This window comes from Stegostoma tigrinum, chromosome 30 (assembly GCF_030684315.1).
Source record: "Stegostoma tigrinum isolate sSteTig4 chromosome 30, sSteTig4.hap1, whole genome shotgun sequence".
NCBI lineage: Eukaryota > Metazoa > Chordata > Chondrichthyes > Orectolobiformes > Stegostomatidae > Stegostoma > Stegostoma tigrinum.
In genome coordinates, this window is record NC_081383.1 from 45,407,620 (window position 1) to 45,432,779 (window position 25,160).

The following is a 25,160-nucleotide window of genomic DNA, read 5'->3' on the forward strand; positions in this document are numbered from 1 at the left end:
GGTTCTAGGCAGAAACAACTTACTGCACCAAATGGGATACTATCAGCCATTCTGACATCCATATTTTCTTTAAACACTGCTTGCTCACTGTATCCATCCTTAAAAGAAACAAGTGACCACCAGCTGCTAAAGAACTTTAACTTAAACTTCCATGGGAATTTTTTTTAGCCTTCCAAGAGGAGAATTTCCTGGTCCCACCAGGTGAAGACCATAAGATACAGGAGCAGAATTCGGCCACTCAGATCAAATCAAGGCTCTGCTCCACCATTTGATCATGGCTGATATGGGGTTCCTGCCTTCTTGACTCAGGGCAAATTGTGGTCTCCTTACCAATCAAAAAACATATCCATCTTGGATTTAGGTACACTCAATGACTTGGTAGCTTTGGGTCTCTCCTAACTCTGATGAGCCTTAATTCCCGAGCCTACTTTAGCACTCAGATTGGACAACACAGGGCGGCTGACCAACATGCTAGGTTTCTGACTGAAGGAGATGGAGCTGGGCTGACTATATTGAGAGATTTACAATCCCAAAGGAGTTGATGTAGCACTGAACAGAGGAATGGCCTTGAGAAAGTCTTCACGAATCTACGCAGCAGACAAAAACCAAGTCAAATTAAGGAAAAATTAATATTTTTAATTTGACAAAGTTCATATTTTGAATATACAGGTTACAAGTGCAAAAGTTAGAAGCTTTACTGAATCAGCAGTGGATGAAAAGCAATTTCCATTGAAGTTGTAGATCTAATAAGATACCCAACTGCATCAAACTCAGACCAAACAGCGGAGAGGATGTAGGATTGCCCACAAGGTAGTTTATTAAATGTAGGACCAGACCAAATCCTGTCCCATACCCATAGAGAGGGGTAAACTCAAATCAAGTTTGAACAAATGCATTAACAATTCCACGAGTTGCCTAAACAATGACTCAGTTGAGGAGGGGTTGCACTTTAAAATTGGGCACGTACTCACCACTATCACCAACTTAAACGGTCTCCAAGCAGTATAACTGTGTAACTGGTCAAATGCAGTTGGCTCCCAAAGACAACTCCCGGCATTTCTGACAAGTTTGGAATGCATGTTTGTGGAGTGATTTAACAAAGTGGCATGTTATTTCAATTTGCTCCCAGCAAATATCACTAACTATCAGAAAATATTGCGATAAAACAAATTTTTGCTTAGTCTTTATTATCCTTGCCTAACACAACTGTTTAGTATGCAACTAAGTTGATTGTTTTGAATTTATGACACCATAGCTGGTGTAGTGGGGGTGGGTGATGTGCACAAAGCCTGAAACAGTCACAGGGACAGGGGGATCAATTATTGAGCATTTCTCTAGCTAGAGATTTCAATCCAGGATGATGTGTTGCATGAGATAATGGGAACTGCAGATGCTGGAGAATCCGAGATAACAAAGCGTGGAGCTGGATGAACACAGCAGGCCAAGCAGCATCTTAGGAGCACAAAAGTTGATGTTTCAGGCCTGGACCCTTCATCAAAAAAGGGGGACGGGGAGAGGTTTCTGAAATAAATAGGGAGAGAGGGGGAGGCAGACCAAAGATGGATAGAGGAGAAGACAGGTGGAGAGGAGAGGAGAGCATAGGTGGGGAGATAGGGAGGGGATAGGTCAGTCCGGGGAGGACAGACAGGTCAAGGGGGCGGGATGAGGTTAGTAGGTAGGAAATGGAGGTGCAGCTTGAGGTGGGAGGAGGGAGGAGGGGATAGGTGAGAGGAAGAACAAGTTAGGAAGGCGGGGATGAGCTGGGCTGGTTTTGGGATGCAGTGGCTGGAGGGGAGATTTTGAAGCTAGTGAGATTCACATTGATACCATTGGGCTGCAGGGTTCCCAAGCGGAATGAGTTGCTGTTCCTGCAGCCTTTGTGTGGCATCATTATGGGACTGCAGGAGGCCCAGGATGGACATGTCGACTAACGAATGGGACGGGGAGTTAAAATGGTTTGACTGGGAGGCGTAGTTGTATATTGCAAACCAAGCCCTGTTACATGGACAGTTGGAGAATCTCGACTGTTCTCAATAAAGGAAAGGTGGAGAGCAGATTTGACAGAGCTGCACACAATACAAAACACAGAAATGGCTGCAGAAACTCAGCAGGTCTGGCAACACCTGTGTAGAGAAAACAGAATTAACGCCTCAAATCGAGTGATCTTTCTTCAGAACTATAGCAGCTAGGAAAAGGTAGCAAGCTAGGAAAGGGTAATATTTATAATGATGATGGGAAAGCGGGGGGGGGGGGGGTGGAGAGAAGTACAGTGTGTATGAAAAGCATTACTTAGAAAGGGAGCCTGAAAGAGACAAAAAAAGTTAAGCAAAAGGGATTGTTAGTTAGCCACAGAAGAAACCAGATAGGTGATAACAGGGGTGCCATGAGTAAGTGAAAATGAGTTGATGGTGCTGAAAGCAACACATTTCATGACAGAGATAAAGTGTGGAGCTGGATGAACACAGCAGGCCAAGCAGCATCTTAGGAGCACAAAAGCTGACGTTTTGGGCCTAGACCCCTCAAGGGTCCTAAGATACTGTTTGGCCTGCTGTGTTCATCCAGCTCCACACTTTGTTATCTCGGATTCTCCAGCATCTGCAGTTCCCAATATCTCTGATACATTTCATGACAGACCCTAGGGTTGATGGGGTGGATATCAGACATAGGGTATTCTTGCGCTGAAATTGTTAAATTCTATGTTGAGGACTACCTTTTGCTAGCTAACAGTTCTGTGGTAGGGTCACCGGACTCAAAACACTAACTCCTGCTTTCTCTCCACAGTTGCTGCCAGACCTACAGAGTTTTTCCAACAGTTTGTTTTTGTTTATTTCCAAACTCTAGCATCTGCAGCTTTTTAAAAAAAAAATTTAATATAAGCACCAGAAGGTCCAAAGTTAAAGGCAATTATCAAAACGTAAGGGGGCATTAGGAATTGTTTCTCTCGCAGTAACTGACTGAGTTCTGGAAGGCCATGTCTATGCACTCTGTGGAGGCAGGGCCAATTGAGGCTTTTATAAAGGAAATTGGATAATTAACTGAGAAGGGGAAAAAAAACAGGGCGATGGGAAAAATAGTAGTGAATTACTCATTTATAGGCTCAGCACAGACAGAATAGGTTGAATGGCCATGTGCTATAACAACTTGATGATCCCATGAATGAGAAATCAGCACATTCAACCCTAGATCCCTTCTCGCCATCCCCATGAACATCACAAGTTGAGGAGGTGGTGAAGAGGGAGAGAGTCCCTCCAATAAATATAAACAAAATAAAAATGCAGGAAATTTTCAGATGAGACAGCATCTATTGAGAGACAAACAGACTTCATGTTTCAGACTGATAACCTATCATTAGAGCCTCCAAAGAGGGCTTACTTATTCTATAAATAGATTATGTTTATGTTTTAAAAATGTTCTCCCACATTTTATGGGCTTAGGACAAATTTTTAATCATTTGCATACCTCCCACTATGGATAAGGCTGCAGGTGCCAACTGAGGATGGGGATTTGGCCTCTCGTGAATCAGTGATGAATCCTGGGCTCGACCTGGGAGTGATGCAGTAGAAAATTGTTGGAATGAAAAGCAACCACTTCTAGTGGAGAAACTGAAGCTTTCTAAGAGTGGAAGTCTTCAATGTGTGCGTTTGGAACAGGATATTCCATGCCTTCAATTTTAAGCACCTTGGTTGTACAGAATGACGCAGTTACTGTTCTTTCAAGCACAACTGCTTTCGATAATCTCACATGATGTGCTTGTTAGAAATTCCCCATGAATAGTTTTCAGAGTTTTGATGTGTTGTGCAGAAATATTAATTATGTGTCCATTAGCCTGTAGTCAGACTTCTGTCTGTACAAACAATAATGCTGTATCATGAAGAAAATATCAAATAAAACAGAGAACAATCCAAGGCCAAACTTTGTTGGGTCTCCAAAAATCAGCAACCATTCATCTGCAAAGCAAAATTAAACATTTGTTAGCTAAACAGTAATGATTTCACAGTCTGGAACAAATCTGATCTCAAGCATTGTTGAAGCACAGACCCTCATCAGCTGGCATTTCAGATCAAGACAAAAAGAAACACAATCTGGACAAGAAATAGAACAGTGCTGTCTATTCTTGTAATGAACTGTACACGAGGACAAAGGCAGTTTCTTAGGAAACACAGTCTAGGGGGAAGATTTCACAAGATATTGCGATCATTTTAAAAAAAATGAAGGTAAGCTGCCATCTTGACCCACTGATAATTATACTGATTTCATTTATTGGCTCACTGAGCTATTCCAGATGAAATGAAAGAGCGAACATAGTCAGTGAACAAAATTAGGTTTTTATCAAAAATAGCTTCCTGGTCACTCTTATTGAGACCAGCTTTTAATTACAAATTTAAAGAAAACAATTTGAAGCCAGTGACATTTTAAGTCAATCTAGTGTATATGTCCAGTAATACACAGTCACTCATTATTGCTATAAGATAGCCAGCAGGCTCCAAATGAGACACTTAAAATTCCTCATGCTGTGCAACAATTAGAACTTTGTTAAAGTACGAGCAACAATAACTGTTCTACAAGAGATGGAGACACGGTGCTATAAATAAAACCTTCACAAGATAGTTCTGGTATTTGTACAGAACCAGGACTTTGGAAAAGTGGTAAAACAGAAGGAAATCTTTGCCTAGAGGTAGAATGTGTTTTAGGAATGCAGGAGGCCATTCAGCACTTCAAGCCTGTTCAATCAGATCATGGTTGGCTGCTTTAAACTTTTGTTCCTGAATCCTTAATGTTACACCACAGTTATTCATTTCAGGTTTAATATTTCACATTACAGACCCTCTGCCTTAGCAGCATTTTTTAGGGGACAGTTTGAGATTTCCACCACCCAATGGTGAAGAAATGTCTCTTGAAGAGTCTGGCTCAAAATTTAAAGTTAAGTCCCCTTGCCCTGGAGTCCCTCACCAGAGGATCTATACTTTTTTTCCTTTTCAACTTTCAAATTCTTTAATCATCCTCAACATTGATTAGATCACCACTATTCAAAAGAAATACAAGCCTTGTCTAAATGAACCCTTCTAGGTGCACTAATCTTGCGACAGTCTCCAAGACCAACGTACCTTTCCGGAGTTGAATTGCCTAATATTTTCTGAAGGGTCTAGGCCTGAAACGTCAGCTTTCCTGCTCCTCTGTTGCTGCTTGGTCTACTGTGTCCATCCAGCTCGACACCTTGTTATCTCTTATGTCTAATAAGAGGCATCCTGCCACCACCTTGCCAATGGGAGTTATCAATGGATGACAAATAGATAACATCTCATGAAGAAATGAAAAAGAATGGGTAGCTAGAGATGTATATAAACAATAGTGTAGCATCTAGCCCCTAAATGCCTTTAGCTTTTTGAGTGAAAAAAATAGAATAAGCAAACTAGCCAGCAATATAAACATAGATTGTTCCTAGAATACAGACAAGATTTATAATAATACAAAAAATAGAGTAGCCAGAGTAGAAAAGCAAAAAGAAATGTTGGTCTTTTATTGGCAAACATAGGAGAACTTTTGAGAGTCAAAACAAGAAGATTTTTGAGTCTGTCGTATCAGAAAATGTAATGGACAACTCCACAGGACCCAACGGTCTATATTCTAGAGTTCAATAAGGAATAGCTTTAGAGAAAGTGCAGTCAGAGTCATGATTTTGCCACATTTTGTACATTCTGGAATGATCCCAGTAATTTGGAAGTAGCAAAAACAACACTGTAATTCAAAAATAAAGGGTGAAGTTGAGAAAAGGAAACAAGGCAGTTGGGCTCTCATCAGTTTTAGGGAAAAGAGTTTTATGGCATAGAAACTGACCATTTGACCCAAACAATTTGTGCCTGTGTTTATATTCCACTCAGACCTCCTCCCACCTTTCCTCAAAAAATCTAACATTACTGCCCTCTTGTCCCTTCTTCCTCGTGTGCTCATCTAGTTTCTCTTCAAATGTATCTGCTCAGTTGTTCAGTACTGCCTTGTTGTATTAGAGTGAAACTGGGATTGCAGAAACAAGGATTAGATGTGAGAAGGAGGTGGTGATCAATCCCTCCTTTTCTTTTATTGGTGAGTATGTCTGCTCTTTAATGTCAAAGTAAGCTCTTAGGGGCACAAGGAGAAAGAACAACCTAAGGAAACTCTTGCAGTACAGTGCACTGGAGGTCAGACAGCATAGGAATCTGGCAAGCTGAGCCAAGCAGCAGGAAAACTTTCAAAGGAGCAGCGCAACACTAAATTCACTCAATCCAGAAGCAGAGCTCCTAAGGAGAGCGAAGATTAAAAAATGACACAGGACCAGAGGAAGCTACTGATTGGGTGAGTGCAGGCAATAAGTATTTGTACAACTATTACTGCTTATAGTTTGTAAAGTATTTTTTGTGGTTTACAATTTGTAAGAGCTAGGGAAGGAAGGTCCTAAAGCAATCAACATCATTAGATTTTAAGTGCCATTTAAAGGTTTTATCCAGAGGGGACAGCAAGAAAGCTCAAAGCTGGAGTTTGCTCCTCCTGGTCTACGTGGGAACCCAGGCACACCATTTGTGCAGAAAGTGTCTCCAGCTGCAGCTCTTGGAACTTCAGGGTTTGGAGCTGGAGCGACAGCTGGAACATCATGGAGCATCTGTGAAGCAGGGAGAATCATGGACAGCATGTAGAAAGAGGAGGTCATACCACAGGCAAAGATGCCACAGGCAGAAGGGAACGAGTGGCTACAAGGCAGTGTAGAGGACTAAGCAAAGTGCAGCAACACCCCTAAGCAAAGTGTGGCTGAATCTTTATGCACAGATATATCACTGTGGAGGCAGTTGGGGGTAATGACCTCTCAGGGAAACCAGTAACAGTCAAATTCATTGTGTTAATGTCCCATGCAGCAGAGTCAACTGTGGTACAAAAGCGTAGGAATACAAAGTTGACGGTGATTCAATTGCAACAGGACTATTTCTGTAGCTGTAAATGAGACTCCAGAATGCTACGTTGTATCTCTGGAAGTAGGGTCAAGGATGTCCCAGAGTGGCTACAGAATATTCTGGAGTGGGAGAATGAACAGCCAGTGGCTATGGTGCACACTTACATTAGTGACATAGGATGACATCCTAAAAGTAGAAAATGGAGAGTTAGGAAGCAAGCTGAAAAGCAGCGTCACAAAAGGTAGTGGTCTCAGGATTACTAGTGCTCCTCATTAGTCAGAGCAGAAATAGCAGGATACATAAGTTGAATATATCCGTGGCTGGAAAGATGGTGCATCAGGGAGGGCTTCAGATTCCTGAGGCACTGGGACAGGTTATTGCGGCGGCGGGGGCAGGGGAGGGAGGGAAGAGGAGTGGGACCAGTACAAACTGGACAGGTTATGTTTGGGCAGGACCAAGGCTGACACCCTAGAGCAAGTGTTTGCTAGTGTGATCAGGGCAGATTAAAGCTGGAATTTCAGAGGGCAGTGGGAACTGAAGTAAAGTAAAGAGAATGAAGGAAGGTAATAAAAAAAGAGGAAAATGCAGACAGGTAATCAAGGGCAAGAGGCAAATGGGGACACAGTATTAAGTTAGAATGATTAAAATGGCAAAAATGCAAGCTTTGCTTTGTGCCTTTCAGAAAAAAAGGTAGGTGAACTGACAGTTCAAATTGACCTAAATGGATATGATCTCATAACCACTTCAGCAACATGGTTACAAGGAGATCAGAACTGGGAACTTAACATTTAGGGATATCTGACCTTTCAGACAGACAGAAAAGGTGATAGGCAGCACGTTAATAACAGATGAATTCAGGACAGTTGAGAGAAATTACCTAGGCTTGAATGATGCCGAGTCCATTTGAGTGGAGGTAAATAACAGCAAGGGAAAAGAGTAGGGTTATAGACTCCCAAACAGTAGCCACACTATAGGAAAGGACATATATCACCAAATAATAGTGCGTAAAAAGAACAGGTGGTTTTAATCTTCATGATTCAGTCAATTGATTTGGAAAGGGTAGGTATGACAACAAATTCAGAGAGTGCATTAGGGAGAGTTTCCAAGAGCAATATGTCCAGCAATAAACTAGGGAGCACGCTAACTTGGATCTGTTAATGGCAATGAAGCGGGTTCAATAAATAACCTCAGTAAGAGATCCCACAGGAAACAGTGATCAGAAACAGAACATTAAATTTTACCAGGCTGAGTGTGAGGAACGTGGGTCAGAAACAACAGTTTAAAGTTGCAGCAATGTTTGTAGCTTAGGTTGTGGGTGAGGTTGTTGACTTGTTTGCTGAGCTGGCTTGTTTTCGTTCAGACTTTTCGTCACTGTGCTAGGTAACATCATGACGCCTCCGATGAAACAATGTTGTTCTACGCTGCTTGGAATTTATACTGTCTGGTCCATTAAGTACACACATCAAAACCAGAAATGCCACTCACCATTACAGACTAGAAAGTATGAATTTCAACCAGAGTAGAACACCATTGTGTCATCGGAGGCCTCACTGATGACGTCACCTAGCATGGTGCCCTAACATCTGAGCAAAAACAAGTCAGCTTGGCGAGCAAGTCAACAACCTCAGAAAAAATAAAGGGAATTACAACAAAATGAAGATAAAGTGGATTGGCCACATGGATTAGCAGGAATGAGTGTAAGCAAGCACAGACCAACATTTAAAAAGGAGGTAATCCATGACTCTCACTAAAAATATATCCCAGTGACAAGGAAAGTATCTAAAAAAGTGATAAATGAACCATGACTAACTGAGGACATTATAAAGTTGGAAGAAAAAGCATATAAAAAGGAGGCTCAAGTTAGTGATAGCTCTGAAGACAGGGATAAATTCAGAGCTCAGCAAAGGAGAACTAAAAAATAGAGGCAGAAAACAGAGCAAACCCTTGAGATGGCAGTGGTGAGCTACGCTCTTGAAACACTGCAATCTATGTGCTGCAGGTTGACGCACAATGCTGTTAGGGAGGGAATTCCAGGAATTTAACCAGCAGCAGTGAAGGAATGGCAATATATTTCCAAGTTAGGATGGCGAATGGCTAGGAGGTGCTTAAGTGGTGTTCCCGTGTATCTTCTGCCCTTGTCCTTCTACATGGAAGTGGTTGCGTGTTTGGAAAGTCTAAGGATTTTTAGCGAATTTCTGCAGTGCATCTTGTAGATAGTACACACTGATGTTACTGAGCACCAGTGGTGGAGGCAGTGGATGTTTGTAAATGTGGTGCCAATCAGGAAGGCTGCTGTGACCTTGGATGGCGTCAAGCTGTGAGCCTTGTTGGAGCTGCACCCATCCAGGAAAACGGGGACTATCCCATCACACTACTGACTTGTGCTTGGAGATGGAGGACAGGCTTGGGGGAGTAAGGGGGTGAATTAAGCTGAGTATTCCTGACCTCCTTTGTAGCCACTGTGCTTATGTGGTGAGTCCAGTTGAGTTTCTGGTCAATGGTAGTCTCAAGGATGTTGATAATGGGGGAATTCAGTCATGGTAACATTACTGAATGCAAAAGGGGCAATGATTAGATTGTCTCGTTGGAGACAGTCATTGCCTGGCATTTGTGTTGTGCAAATGTTACTTGCCACTTGTCAGCCCAAGTCTGGATATTGTCCCGATCTTGTTAGATTGGAGCATAGGCTGCTTCAGTATCTGAGGTATTGTGAATAGTTCTAAACCATATAACCATTAGTGAGCACCCCCGACATTTGATCTTATGATAGTTGGAAGGCTGTTGATGAAGCGGCTGATGATGACTAGGCCTAGAACACTATCCCGCAGTGATGTCCTACAGCTGAGGTGACTGACGTCCAACAACCACAGCCATCTTCTTATGTACTAGGTATGATTCTAACCAGTGGAAACCGTTTGCTCACTGATACCCAGTGATTTTAGTTTTGCCTGAGCTTAGTGATGCCACACTTGGCTGAATGTAGCCTTGATGTCAGGGCGGTCACTCTCACCTCTGGAATCCAGCTCTTTTTGCTGTTTTGAGCTAAAGTTTTAACGAGGTCAGGAGCGGAGGGACTCCGCCAGAACCCAAATTGGCAATCAGTAAAGGTTATTGGTGACGAGGTGCTGTTTGATAGCATTGTTGATGACACTTTCCATTGCTTTACCGATGAGAGTAGACTGCTGGGGTGGCAATTGGCTGGGTTGGATTTGTCCTACTTTCAGGTGTACAGGACATACATAGGTAATTTTCCACATTATTGGGTGAACACCAGAGTTATAACTACTGGAACTGCTTAGCTAGCAGCATTCAGTGCCTCTAACCATTTTTTTGATATCATGTGAAGTGAATCAAATTGGCTGAAGACTGGTATTTGTAATGCTGGGGAACAGTGGAGGAGTCTGAGATGGATCATCCATTTGATGCAAATGCTTCAGCCTTATCCTTTGCACTTGTGTTGGGTTTTTTCATCATTTGAGGACTGGGAAAATCAAGTAGGTAGCAGATCCAACCAAACAAATTTATGGAATATCTACAAGATTTTTTTGGAGCAGTTTGCAGTTGATCCCACTAGGAAACAGGTAATTCTGGATTTGGTGACGTGTAATGACAGACTTGATTTGGAAGTTTAAGATAAATGAATCCTTTGAAGTTCTGTTTTAAAATTGGTATCCCAGTTTAACTTGGATAAATACAAGGCATTGCATTTTAGTAAAAAAAAACAAGGCCAGGACTTATGCAGTTAATGGTAGGATCCTGGGTAGTGTTGTCAAACAGAGAGCTAAGGGTTCAGGTATATACTTCTTTGAATGTTGCATCACAGGTAGACAAGTTGGTTGAGAAGGCATTTAGCCCACTTGCACTCTATTGAGAGACAGAGAAGGTAAATAGAAAAAGGTATTTTCCGAAAAGGTGGGAGAGTTCAAAACTCGGAGGTATATCTTTAAGGTGTCAGTGTTGTACAGCATGGAAACAGACCCTTCGGTCCAACTTGTCCGTGCCGATCAGATATCTTACATTCAACTCTGGATTCAGAATTGGTTGGCTGACAGGAGGCAGAGAGTGGTTGTGGAAGGTAAGTATTCTGCCTGGAGGTCAGTGCTGAGTGGTATCCCGCAGGGCTCTGTTCTTGGGCCTCTGCTCTTTGTAGATTTTATAAATGACTTGGATGAGGAGGTTGAGGGTGGGTTAGTATGTTTGCTGATGACACAAAGGTTGGAGGTGCCATTGATAGTATCGAGGGCTATTGCAGGCTTCAGCGAGACATTGACAGAATGCAGAGCTGGGCTGAGAAATGGTAGATGGAGTTCAACCTGGATAAATGCAAAGTGATGCATTTTGGAAGGTCAAACTTAAATGCTGAATATAGGATTAAAGGCAGGATTCTCGGCAGTGTGGAGGAACAGTGGGATCTTGGAGTTCAAGTGCACAGCTCCCTCAAAGTTGCCACCCAGGTGGATAAGGTTGTTAAGAAAACATATGGTGTTTTGGCTTTCATTAACGGGGGATCGAGTTTAAGAGCGTGAGGTTATGCTGCAGCTCTACAAAACCCTGGTGAGACCACCCTTGGAATATTGTGTCCAGTTCTGGTCGGCCTATTATAGGAAAGATGTGGAGGCTTTGGACAGGGTGCAAAGGAGGTTTACCAGGATGCTGCCTGGACTGGAGGGCTTGTCTTAAGAGGAGAGGTTGACTGAGCTCGGACTTTTCTCAGGAGAGAAGGAGGAAGAGGGGTGACCTGATCGAGGTGTACAAGGTAATGAGAGGCATGGATAGAGTCGATAGCCAGAGACTTTTCCCCAGGGCAGGATTGACTGCCACGAGGGGTCATAGTTTTAAGGTGTTAGGAGGAAGGTATAGAGGAGACGTCAGAGGGAGGTTCTTCACCCAGAGAGTTGTGAGCGCATGAACAGTTTACTCGTGGTAGTCGTGGAAGCGGAGTCATTAGTGACATTTAAGCAACTGCTGGACTTGCACATGGACAGCAGTGAATTGAGGGGAATGTAGGTTAGGTTAATTTATTTTTGGATTAGGAATATTCCATGGCACAACATCGTGGGCCAAAGGGCCTGTACTGGGCTGTACTTTTCTATGTTCTAACCAATCCCATTTACTAGTATTTGGTCCATATCCCTCGAAACCTTAAGCAAAAGCCGAAGTTGCTGGAAAAGCTCAGCAGGTCTGGCAACATCTAAGAAGAGAAATCAGAGTTGACATCTCTTCACAGATGCTGCCAGACCTGCTGAGCTTTTCTAGAAACTTCTTTTTTGGTTTCTAATTTACAGCATCTGCAGCTTTTTACTGGTTTTCCTTCTAAACCCTTCATATTCATATACCCATCCAGATACACTACCAGCCTTCACCACTTCCTCTGGCAACTCATTCCATACGTATACCAGCCTCTGCTTGAAAAAGCTGCCCTTTAGGTTCCTTTTAAATCTTTCTCTGAGAAGCTAATCAAAGGATTTAGAGGGATATGGGCCAAATGTAAACCACTGAAACTTGGACTAACCAAACTTGTAACAAAGGAGGATTTCTTAAAATGTACAAGGGATAGTTTCCTTGACCAATGTGTCGAGGAACCAACTAGACAGCAAGCCATCCTAGACTGGGTATTGTGTAAATGAGAGAGGATTAATTAGCAACACTGGTGTGAGATCCTCTGGAGAACAGTAACCATAATATGGTAAAATTCTTCATTAAGGTGGAGAGTGACAATTAAATCTGAAACTAGGGTCCTGAACTTAAAGAAAGCTGACTTTGTTAGTATGAGGCATACATTGGCTAGGATACTTAAGGGGTTGATGGTGGAAGTGCACTGGCAATGCAAAGAACACAATGAACTTCAATAATTTGTACACCCCTGTCTGGCATAAGAGTAAAACAGGGAAGATGGCTCAATTGTGGCTAACAAGGGAAATCAGGAACAGTTTGAAGCCAAAGAAAAGGCATATAAATTGGCCAGGAAAAGCAGCAAACGTCAGGAGTGTGAGAAATTTAACATTCAGCAGAGCAGGTTAAAGGGTTTAATTCAGAAAGGGAAAACAGAATATGGAAGTAAACTTCCAGAAAACAAAAACTGACTGCAAAAGCTATGTGAAGAGAAAAAGACTGATGAAGACAAATATAGGTCCCTTGTGGTTAGAATCAGGTGAATTCATAACAGACAAAAAGATGGCAGACCAGTTGAATAAGTACTTAGGATCTGTCTTCACTCACGAGGACACACAATCTTCAGGGAATTCTAGGGGACACAGTGTCAAACATGAAGGAGGAACTGAAGGAAGTATTATTCAGGTAATGGTGTTGAGGAAATTGATGGGATTAAAACCCGATAAGTACTCTGGGATGCAGAGCACCAGGCCCTGGGAACTTAAGGAAGTGGACCTAGAAATAGCAGATGCATTGGAGATAGTTTTCCAGCATTCTACAGTCTCTGAAGAGTTCCAGATTGGAGGGTAGCTAATGTAACTCCACTCTTTAAAAAAAACAGGACAGAAAATGGGGAATTATAGGCTGGTTAGCCTGACATCGGTGGTGCGAAACGGTGAGTCATTTGTTAAGGATGCAATAACTGAGTATTTGGAAAACGGTAATAGAATCGGTCCTAGTCAGCACGGATTCACTAAAGGGAAATCATGCTTGACAAATCTTATGGATTTTTTTTTGAATGTGTGACCAGTAGAATGGATAATGGTGAATCATTAGATGATGTGTACCTGGACTTCCAAAAGGCTTTTGACAAGGTTTGACACAAAAGATTAGCAAGGAAATCAAAGCTCGTGGAATCGGAGATAATGCATTGACATGGATAGAGAACTGGTTGGCAAACAGGAAGTAGAAAGTTGGAATAAAATGGTTCTTTTCAGAATGAAAGGCAGTGATGAGTGGAGTACCACAGAGTTCAGTGCTGAGACCTCAACTGTTCACAAGACACATTAACGATCTGGGCAAAGGAATTGATTCCCATATCTACAAGTTTGCAGATGATACTGAGCTGGGTTGCAGTGTGTGCTGTGAGGAGGATGCTAAGAGGCTGCAGGGTGACGTGGACAGACTGGCTGAGTGGGCAAATACAATATAATGTGGATAAACATGAGGTTATTCACTTTGGTTGCAAAAACCGGAGGGCAAATTATCTGAACGGTGATAGTTTTGGAAAAGGTGACATGCAACAAGACCAAGGGGTCATGGTGGAACAATCGCCAAAGACTGGCATGTAGGTGCAGCAGGCAATAAGGAAAGCTAATGGCACGCTCTCCTTCATAACAAAAGGATTTGAGTATCAGTAAGGATGTCTTGCTGCAGTTATACAGGGCCTTGGTGAGGCCACATCTTGAGTACTGTGTGCAGTTTTGGTCTCCTAGTCTGATGAAGGACATGGTGCCATTGAAGGAGTCCAGCAAAGATTCACCAGATTTATTCCTGGAATGGCAGGACTGACATACAAAGGAAAGACTGGATCAACTGGGCTTGTATTTGCTGGAATTTAGAAGAATGAAGGCGGCAGGGGGAAATCCCAATAGAAACATACAAAGTCCTGATGGGACTGGACAAGCTAGATGTGAGAAGAGTGTTCCCAATGCTGGGGAAGCCCAGAACAAGGGGTCACAATCTAAGAATAAAGGGTAAGCCATTTGGGACTGAGATGAGGAAGAATTTCTTCACTCAGTTGTGAGCCTGTAGAATTCTCTCCCACAGGAAGGAGTTGGGGCCAGTTCATTAGATATATTTAAGAGGGAGCTGAATGTGGCCTTTGTGACTAAAGGGATCATGGGATATGGGGAGAGGGCGTGAATGGGCTACTGAGATTGCATGATCAGCCATGATTGTGCTGAATGGTGGTACAGACTCCAAGCACCAAATGGCCTACTCTGCACCTATCTTCTATGTTTCCATGACTCTATAACCCCTAGGGGGCAGTGACTACAATACGATATTGATCCTGCAGTTTGAGGGGAAGAAATTGAAATCAGATGTAATGGTATTACTATTGAATAAAGATAACTGCAAAGACATGAGGGAGGAGCTGGCCAGAGGTGATTGGAAGAGAAGCCGAACAGGGAAAACTGAGGTTGTAATGGCAGGAGTTTCTGGGATAATTCCGGAGGCACAGCAGAAATTCATCCCAAGAAAAATACTAGGGGGATGAATTACGCAGAACTCTACTAGTCACCGGCTGCCAATTTGGAAGAGACCCCTTTATCCCCACTCTCTACCTGCCAGTCAGCCAATCCTCTATCCATGCCAGTATCTTGCCCCTAATACTATGGGTTCTTACTTTACTTAACAGCCTCTTGTGCAGCACCTTGCCAAAGGCCTCCCAAATACATCACTGCACCGTCTAATAATTTGTTCATTACCACCTCAAAAGAATTCTAACAAATTTGTCAGGTATGACCTATCCTTCAAGAAGTTGTACTGACTCAGCCCTATTTTACCATTCACTTCCAAGTATTTCGCAATCTCATCCTTCATAATGGACTCTAAAATATAACTAAAGACCGAGGTTCGACTAAGTGACCTATAATTTCCTTCGGCAAATACTGTGAGGTGATGTCATTGAAACATATAGGATTCTTAAAGGGTCTGACAGGATAAATACTTCTAGTCATGAGAGAGTCTAGAGCCAGCAGGCATAGTCCCAGAATAAAGGGGACACCAATTTAGGACTGAGATGAATAGGAACATCTTCTGAGGTTTGAGTACCTTTGGAATTCCTTATCACAAAGGACTTTGAGGGCAGAATCTGTATATTATCAGTAGGGGAAAGCAAAGGATATGGGAAAAATGCCGGAAAGTGGGCACATGAAATTTCAGTTCAGCCACGATCCTATCTAAAGGCACAGCAGGCTTCAATGTCTGAATAGTTGAGGCCTATTACTATTTCTGAATGTATTCTTAATTGAATTCAACCACTCCCCGTGATAGCAAGTTCCACATCCTGTGCGCTTAGTATAAGCAGTGTAATTCCCAATAGTCACCAAGAAGTTCAATGTTGTACTGATGACACTTCCTGTCAAAATGAATAGCTTTGCATCCATTCCATCAAAACCTTTCAATTTCAAATCCTTCTATCGGGTCACCCACAGCTTTCTTTCAGAGAGGGCACCCACTCTTTTTCTGATATGTAAACCCACACATATTATCTGTTATTATCCTTGTAAATCTTCTCCGCATCCTCTCCAGTGCCTCGGTAACCTTTTGATAATATGATTAGAACTGCACACAATACTGTGTGTCATCTAACAGAGGGTCGATAGCTTCCCATTGTTTCAAATAAAGCTGAGTGCTAGGTTTTTTCTTAAAATGACCTTTCTAACCTGCGATGTAACATTCAGCAATTAGTGCATTGGGAGCCCCAGTTTCACAGGTGTGGTGGGGCGGCACGGTGGCTCAGTGGTTAGCACTGTTGCCTCACAGCACCAGGGACCAATGTTCAATTCCACCCTCAGGCAACTGTCTATGTGGAGTTTGCACATTCTCCCTGTGTCTGCATGGGGTTCCTCCCACAGTCCAAAAACGTGTGGGCTAGGTGGACTGGCTGTGAAAAATTGCCCAAGTATTCAGGGATGTGTAATTTAGGGGAGTTATAGGGGGATGGGTCTGGGTGGGATGCTCAGAGTCAATGTGAACTTGTTTCCATGCTGTAGGGATTTTATGATCTATTTGCCTTGACTATGGAATCTGCAGAGAAAACAAACATGCATGCAAAACCACCTGCAGCAATTTTATTAAAATGGGACCAATGATAAGAAACTTCAGTTTGGTGGAGAGATTAGTGAAATTCTAATGGTTGTTCTTACAACAAAGAAATTAAATGGAGATTTAATTATGATGGGTTTTTAACAGAATAAATGAAGAGACCACTCCCAATGGCAGGAGGGTTAGTAAAAGGAGACACTGATTTAAATACATCATCTGATAAACTAGAGGGGAGGTGAAGTAACTTTTTAAACAGTGACTTGTGATCTGCAATGCACTGGTTTGAAAGGGTGGTGGAAACAGTTTCAATACAAGATTTAGAAATGAATTGAATAAGTACATGCAGGGAAAATGACAGGTCTATGAAGGAGACAGAGGAATGCAGTACAGCTGGGTACCTGATAACTGGAAAGGATGCTACAGGATTTGTGTTGCAGTCATGGTGCTACCATCTCTGTTCTACATGAGGTGCTAGTATGCAAGGATCTCTGAATCCTGTACACACTCAACACAACCATTTATAAATTCAGTCATTCAAGAATGAACATTTCAGTCCAGATAAGGTCAGCCATTACCATTGTTATAAGACTGCAAGAACATCTGCACAATGCTGAAACTTCCTCCAGTGAAATCTAGCAGCACATTCCCAATTGACCAACCGATGGTGCTCTTCCTTCGACAATTCATATAGGCCTGAAGAGAGAGTTCATAGAACATTCGCAAATCAGCTGATCAATCAATTCCCGTCACTTGCAAAAATAATGCACTGGAAGGTACATCAGAAACATTGCAGGGTAATGTGCTGGATAAGAACTCAGGTGGTATGGTGGCTGAGTGGTTAGTACTGCTGTCTCACACTGCCAGGGACCAAGGTTTGATTCCAGCCTCAGATGACTGTCTGTGTGGCATTTGCACATTCTCCCCATGTATGCATCCACAATCCAAAGATGTGCAGTTTAGGTGGTTTGGTCATGCTAAACTGTCCATAGTGTCCAGGGATGTGCAGGCTCAGTGGATTGGCCATGCAAAATGTATGGCTAGGGTAGGGGATTGGGTCTGGGCAAGATGCTCTTTGGAGGGTTGGTGTGGACTCGATGGGCTGTATGGCTTGCTTCCACACTGTAGAGGTTCTATGAACCTTTGCCTGAGTGGGACAGATCAAACCATATAGAGTACACATAGTAACAAACAGAACTTGATCCAGGTCCTGTCCTGAACTGAACTGCTCTGAAGAGTCGTCAATGGACCCGAAAAGTTAACTCTGCCTTCTCTCCACAGATGCTGCCAGCCTGGAGCGTTTCCACCAATTTCTATTTTTGTCATCTCCTGAATTGGTTTCCATCATCAATAGGAAATTGCTAGAATCTTTTCCCTCATTGTTCCTGCATTTTCTCCTCTCATATCTTCCACGGGATTATATAGAGGGGCAGGAGACGGAATATCAAGTTATGATGCTGGGACAACATGGGTTAGGACAAGCCTGATGAGGCAGCTGGATCTTTAATGAATAGATTAATATTAGTGCCACAACAGATGTCAACATTTTCTCTCAGCTTGAAGCTTTAAGACAGCAAAGTTAGTGGGAGTGTAATGCTGACATCAATGCTCGGTCTACTTGCAAAGGATGATGACTCTAGCTACTCTTCAACAAGAATCCTTTCAATCATTCTTCAGATTACTGTCACACCCCAGAGATCAACACCACAGTCAAATCCATCAGCACTTTCATACTTTTGTACATCTACAGACTCAGACATTGTAGCTGAAGAGGCTGCAGAATTCTGCACGTAATACCACCAAACAAATTCACAAATCACCAAAGACCCCTCCTCAATTGTACTGTACCTTGCACTGTGCAGACCACCCGCACACCATGATCCCCATTACTTACCTGGGGCACATATTTGATCACTGTTATTACAAGTTTGATGTAGGAAAAATAGTAGAGGTACTCCAGCCATGTGAGTTTATTCGCTACAGTGACAAACAAAGTGATAAGGGCAAAAAGCCAGGCAGCCACCAGCAATCCAGTAGTAACCTTTGACACTTTCTGCTCTCCTCGCTGTGTGAGCAAAACACAAGGCAGGCAGTCAGGAAGAAGCATTACTATAAACAAAGACTATGAACAATACAGCTTGTAAATATCAAAACCAAAGGCCTCAGAAGAACCAGGTATAGAATGCAGCACCATACAACCTCCTGCAATCAGAACAACCGGCAATGGTCGGGAAGATTTATTTCAATAAAGCTTTTAGTCAGTGAACAGAGGAAAGCAATAAAATGAAGATTGCCTGAAAACCCAAATGCACAATGCTTTTGAAGAGGATATGCACAAAAATAAAGGTGTGTAATATCAAAAGGATTGCATCAGCCTAGGCAGACAGAATATGAAGGGAACAAAGCACAGAGTAGGGACAAATAAGGTTTATGACAAGTGTTAAGATGTATCCCAGATCTGTGCTGGGGCTTCTTACCTTCCATTTGTAAACAGTCGAAGGCAATGCAAAAAAAAAAATTGCAGGGTGGCACTTGCCAATTAGTAGATAGGACTGATGATGGCAGAGAAAAGTGAAGTACTTGATTCTTCTTTTTCTGAATCTAACTCTGACAAAACAGTTCAATTTAGAGGAATAGAGAATGAGAAATGCAGAAGCAAGGTTTAACAAGGTAGAAATTGTATTCTGTATTTCATACACGATGACAATTTAAAATGAGGAAACGAGGCTGAGTTTGTATGGATATTGGTTAGGTCGGAATGTGTTGTACAGAATTAAGGAGTCTTGGAAAATTATCAGTGACGATTCATTCAAATTTAACCAGCAATTAGGGGCGTGAAGGAACACTGAATATTTAGTATTGCTTAAAAAAGACATCATTTTACAACTAAATTGCAGACATCAGGGTAGAATTGCAAGAATAATGAATCTCAAAAGGAATCAACAACTTATACTGTATGAGGTGGTCAGTCAGGCTCAATTTAATGAGAGATAATAGCATAAGTAGGCCATTTCGCTCCATCAAGTCTGCTCTGCCGTTCGATAAATTCATGGTCAGTATGATAATCCTCAATTTCACTTTCGTACTTTTTCCCATAGCCCGCAATTCCATTGTTGATTAAAAATCCATCTATCAATTAACATGATTAACAATGCAGCCTCCAACTTTCTGCAATAATGTCAGATTTAGTAACCTCAAAGAAATAATTCCTCATCTGTTTTAAATGGGTGATTCCTTACTCAGATTATAGCCTCTGATGCTAGACCCTCCCGTAGGGAAACCACCTGTGCGGGATGTACTCTCTCAATTGGTCAGAAGAGGGGATTTATGCTGGATGATTGCACAATGTTTAGTACCATTCACAACTCCTAAAATATCAAAGTAGTCCATGTTTAAATGCAACAATATCCAGGTTTGAGCTAACAAATGGCAAGTAATATTTGTATCACACAAATGCCAGGCTCTGGCCATCACCAATAACAGAGACTATCTAATCACCGCCCCTTGATATTCAAAGGTTTACAATCACTGACTCCCCCACTATCAAATTGGGGATGAGTGACCATAACATGATTGAATTTTTGATAGAATTTTTTAAAAAATCAAGATGGAGAGTGAAGTAGTTGATTCAGGGACTAGGATGTTGAATCTTAATAAAGGAAACATTGAAGGTATGAGGTGTGAATTGGCCTTGATAGATTGGGTATAATTATGTCAAAGGGATGACAGTGGATAGACAATGGCAAATATTCAAGGAACGCACGGGAAAACTGCAACTATATTTCTGTCTGGCACAAAAGCAGAATGGGTAAGAGGGCATCACAAAGCCCTCCATGGCCCTTACAAAGAAAATTAGAGTTTGTATCCAATCCAAGGAAGAAGCATACAGGTTGACCAAATAAAATGATACGCTGGAGGTTTGGGAGCAGTTTAGAATTCAAAGGAGGGCCAAGGGATTGATTAAGCAGGGGAATATACTCCACGAAAGTAAGCTTGCATGGAACATAAAGACTGACACTTATGAGTTTCTATAGGTACATGGAGAAAAAGATTGGTGAAGGCAAATGTACGTCCTCTACGGACAGAAATGAGGTAATGAATAATAGGGGACAAAGAAGTGACTGAGCACCCGAATACACACTTTGCTGACATCTGATTTGTGAAGACAGAACCAATGTTGGACAATGCAAGATTGAGTGGCAGGGAAGAATTGAAGGAGATCGATTTAGTAAAGAAATTGTGCTGGGAAAATTGATGGGATTGAAGGTGAATATATCCCTAGGGCCTGATACTCTATATCCCAGAATACTTAAGGGCTTTATAACAGAGCAATTAGAAAGCAGTGGCAGAATCAGACTGAGTCAGCATGGCTTTTTGAAGGGGAAATGATGCTGGCCAAATCTGTTGGAATTCTACAGAGATGTAACTAGTAGAGTTGACAAGGGGAAGCTAGTCCAAGCCCCCCAAAGCCCGTCCACCATCTACAAGGCACAGTCCCCAGTTGCCTGGATGGTTGCAGCCCCAACTACACCCAAGAAGCCTGACACGATCCAGGACAAAGCAGCCTGTTTGATTGGCACTATATCCATAAGCATCAACTCCATCCTCCGCTGATGTTCAGTATCAGCACTGTGTACTACTACAAGATGCACTGTAGAATTTCACCAAAGATCCTCAGACAGTATGTTCCAAATCCATATCCTTTTTCATCTAGAAGAACATGGGCAGCAGATATACAGGATCACCAAGCCACTCACTATCCTGACTTGGAAAATATCATTGTTCCTTCACTGTTGCTGGGTCTAAGTCCTGCAATTCCCTCCCTAGCAGCACTGTGAAACAACTCTCAGTAGGCAAATTGCAGCAGTTGAAAGCGGCAGTTTACCATCTCCTTCTCAAGGGAAACTAGAAATAGGCAATACATGCAGGCCAGCCAGTGATGCCCACATCCCACAAATGATTAAATTTTAAAAAATCCCTAAAAATGTTGCATACTTCAATGAGGCTGCCTCTCATCTTTCTAAACTCCAATGATTACAACTTACTCAAACTCTCCTGATCGGAAAATCTCCCCATGTTGAGAATTAACCTCGTAAACCTACACTGGAAGCAGTCCAGAACAGAGATAGCAAGGTGTAGAGTCGGATGAACATAGCAGGCTAAGCAGCAGAGGAGCAAGGCGGCTGACGTTTCGGGCCTAGACCCTTTGGCCCAAAGGCTCTAGGCCCAAAACGTCAGCCTTCCTGCTCCTCTGATGCTGCTTGGCCTGCTGTGTTCGTGCAGCTCTACACCTTGCTACCTCAGGTTCTCCAGCATCTGCAGTTCCTACTATCTCTGCCTCCAGTATAGCTTTCTTTTGACAAGGAGACAAAACTGTTCACAGTACTCCAGCTGTGCTTGGACAAGTGCACTGCATAGTTTCAGCAAGACCTCCTCATTTTGAGGCAGGTAGTTCTGCTGTAATGCATGTTTCGTTAATGCAAATTGTTTGTAAAGTGATTGATGAATAGAGGATTCTGTCCATATAACACAAACTTTCTGCTGTACAGGTCTAACAATCTTCTATAGCAATTTCCCTATAACGTGATTTTCATGGTGATTTTATATAGCACAAAGTCATGCATGAACACAACTATCACATTTTAGAAGTACCTGTATTTAACTTCTCTTTGAAATGAAGGCTGTCATTTCATTTGCCTTCCTCATTACCCAATGAAGTAGTGAATTAGATTTTTGTGATTCATGTACCACAATCCCCAAACCCCTCATTTAAATAATATTCAGCTCTTCTATTCTTGCTGGCAAAATGCATAACCTCAGATTTCCAGTTAACCTGTCTACATCTCTAATCTGTCAGTTGCCCTCCCACCTATTTTTGTACCATCTGCAAACTTGGCTACATCACATTCACTCATCCAAGTCATTGTCTTTCATGTAATACCATGCAAGGAATGAAACGTTTGAATTAATACAAAGGAAAAAAAGATTCAGCATTTACATTGGGAAGAGAAAATGGAAGCAAACTTTTAAGAGCTCTTGAATGGAGAAAACCTTATAATAAGGCGTTGAGTGAAAGAATGGAAATCAGAATAAAATATGACCAGTCACAGGAATGTGGGAGTCAGGCACCAGTCAGTAACCTTGCACAGTCCTCAATATTCTGAAACAAAAGTAAAAGTAACAAATCTGTGGAGGCTGACTGACCTCATAAAAACAACACTGGCAGATTGTAAGCGTTGTTAGCAGGACTGCATGGATACTGAAGAAGACATCACTGCCTTGCACAGGGTTCACCCCAGTTGGGTTGTACTCCAGGAACTGTTCCTGAAAAAGAATGACAAATTTAAAACATTAATGACAATCAAATTAACAGTGTAATCTGTAGTCCAACTGAGATCTCAATCACTCAGAAATGCTGTTGGAATAAAGTACAAATCTACTATATAAATTTCAGCAATTTCAAATAGTCACATGAAATAATGGAGCAGGGTCAACATGGATCTATGAAAGGGAAACCACATTTGACCATACTGATCAGAGTTGCTTTGATGATATTGCAAGTGGCACAGAAAAAGTGCCAATAGAGTTTCAGATTTTCAATAAGGTCTCACAGAGATTAGTAAAAAATCAGAGCACATGGGTTTGGGGCAATACATTGCTATATTTCGAAGATTGGTTAATAGACCAAATACAGTAGAAATAAAATAAGTCTGACTGAAGGAGGCAGTATTTGGGCTCCAAGGATCAGTGAAGAACACAAGTATTCACAATTCACATCAATGATATGGATTTGGTGACCAAACCTTTCAATTTTGCTGATGAACACAAAATGAGGTGGGAATGTGTGTTATTAGAAAGAGTTAAGGGAACTCAGACAAGCTCAGTGAATGGTCTAGAACACGGCAGAAGAAAAATAATCGAAGTGTGAGGTTATCCAGTTGTAGTTTAAAAAATTAAAGGCAGAATATGTCTAAATGGTCAGAGGCCAGGAAGTGGTATTGTCCAAAGGGCCTTGGGGTTCTTGTTCATGAATCATTCAAAGCTACTATGCAGGTGCAGCAAGCAATTAGGAAGAAAAATGGTCTGTTGGCTTCATCACAAGTAGATTTCAGTACAGAAGTAAAAGATGTAGATGTGTAGAGCCTCGGTCAACCTGGAGTACGGCACTCAGGTATTCTGGCAGTTTTAAAGGAATGAGAGCCCGTCAGGGACCTAGGCAGCACAGTCTTTAACAGGTTTGAGTGCAAGGATTCCAAAATGGAAGCAGCTGCTGTGGGCAATGTGAATGAGCGGTCGTTTGGTGTTGAAAAATAAGGTAGCTGTGATACATGGAGAAGGTGGAGCTCATGGTGTTTGAGTCCAAGAAATCAGGACATAAGCACCATGTTATTATGTTTAGGTTGCATTCCAAGAATCTAAATCAGAAGTAAGATGACAGGGAAAATGTTGAGAACAAGCAGGATGAACGTATTAGTGCAGAGATTAGCATGGTGAAGCAGGCCACACTTGAGGCACTAAGGAGCTGCAGGGTTTTCCTGGAGGAACAGAATGGGAACTACAAGGAGCTGATTGGAAGAAAGGAAACCAGTCACAAAAGGACAGTAAAATGGGTGTTAGGCACCAGATGTTGATCTCATTCAAAAATTTAGATGTAACAAACCTGTGTGGAGATTGATTGACTTCATATAACAAATACTGCCAGACTGTTAGCAGGATTGCTTGGAGACTTGTTCACACCAATTACATATTTTTCACATGAGACAAAAACTATACAGTGCACTCCAGATGTAGTCTCAAACACCTGATATAGCTCCAATAAAGCCCCCCTATTTTTATATTCCATTCCTCTAGCAATAAACTGTAACAATCTAATTAATTTCCTAATCACCTGCTATACCTGTGTACTATCTTCTAATTCATGAACCAGGAAAACCAGATCCGTGTACTACGTCCTGCAATCTCTCTCCATTTAAAATAGTATACCGCTTTTTTATTCTTCCTGTTTAAGTGTACAACTTCACATTTCTCCACATTATACTCCAGCTGCCAAATCTTAGTTCACTCACTTAACTTGTCTCTTTGCAGATTATACCACCTTCTGATCCAGCTTGATATTGTCAGAAAATTTAGCTATTTTTAATTTGGTTGCACCATCCAAAACATTGATATCAATTGTAATTAGTTGAGCTCCAAGCACTGAAAGATGTGGCACTTCACTAGTTTAGCTTACCAACCGGAACTAACCCATTCATCCCTATTCTCTGCTTCGTGTAATCTAACCAATCCTTCAACCATGACAACATATTATCTCGTACACCTTATGCTTTTGTCTTTGACGTGGCACCAAATCAAATTTCTTTTGAAAATCTATAAACACCATATCCACTGTGGTGCTCACTGTGAATATAACTGTCAAAAGTTCAGGACAAAATCGACTAACTGAGCTATAGTTCCCTGTTTCCCTCCTTCATGAGTGAAGATATTATATTTGTTCTTTCCAATCCACTAGGATTTGTCCAGAATCAAAGGAATTTTGGA

The 25,160-nt window shown here is 41.9% G+C and overlaps 1 protein-coding gene across 4 annotated transcripts in view; it reads right to left on the reverse strand.

Annotated features, from left to right (window-relative positions):
* Nucleotides 1-2,575: 2,575 nt before the first annotated feature.
* LOC125466065 (cystinosin-like) overlaps nucleotides 2,576-25,160 on the reverse strand; it is a 71,167-nt gene continuing 48,582 nt past the window's right edge. For all 4 annotated transcript variants that reach the window (XM_048560192.2, XM_048560189.2, XM_048560190.2 and 1 more), the window contains 4 exons: nucleotides 22,827-22,946; nucleotides 18,517-18,687; nucleotides 17,201-17,318; nucleotides 2,576-3,947 (listed from right to left, as the gene is read on the reverse strand). In XM_048560192.2, the coding sequence (XP_048416149.2) occupies nucleotides 3,811-3,947; nucleotides 17,201-17,318; nucleotides 18,517-18,687; nucleotides 22,827-22,946 (546 nt within the window). In that variant the 3' untranslated portion in view covers nucleotides 2,576-3,810. The remainder of the gene's footprint in view (nucleotides 3,948-17,200; nucleotides 17,319-18,516; nucleotides 18,688-22,826; nucleotides 22,947-25,160) is intronic.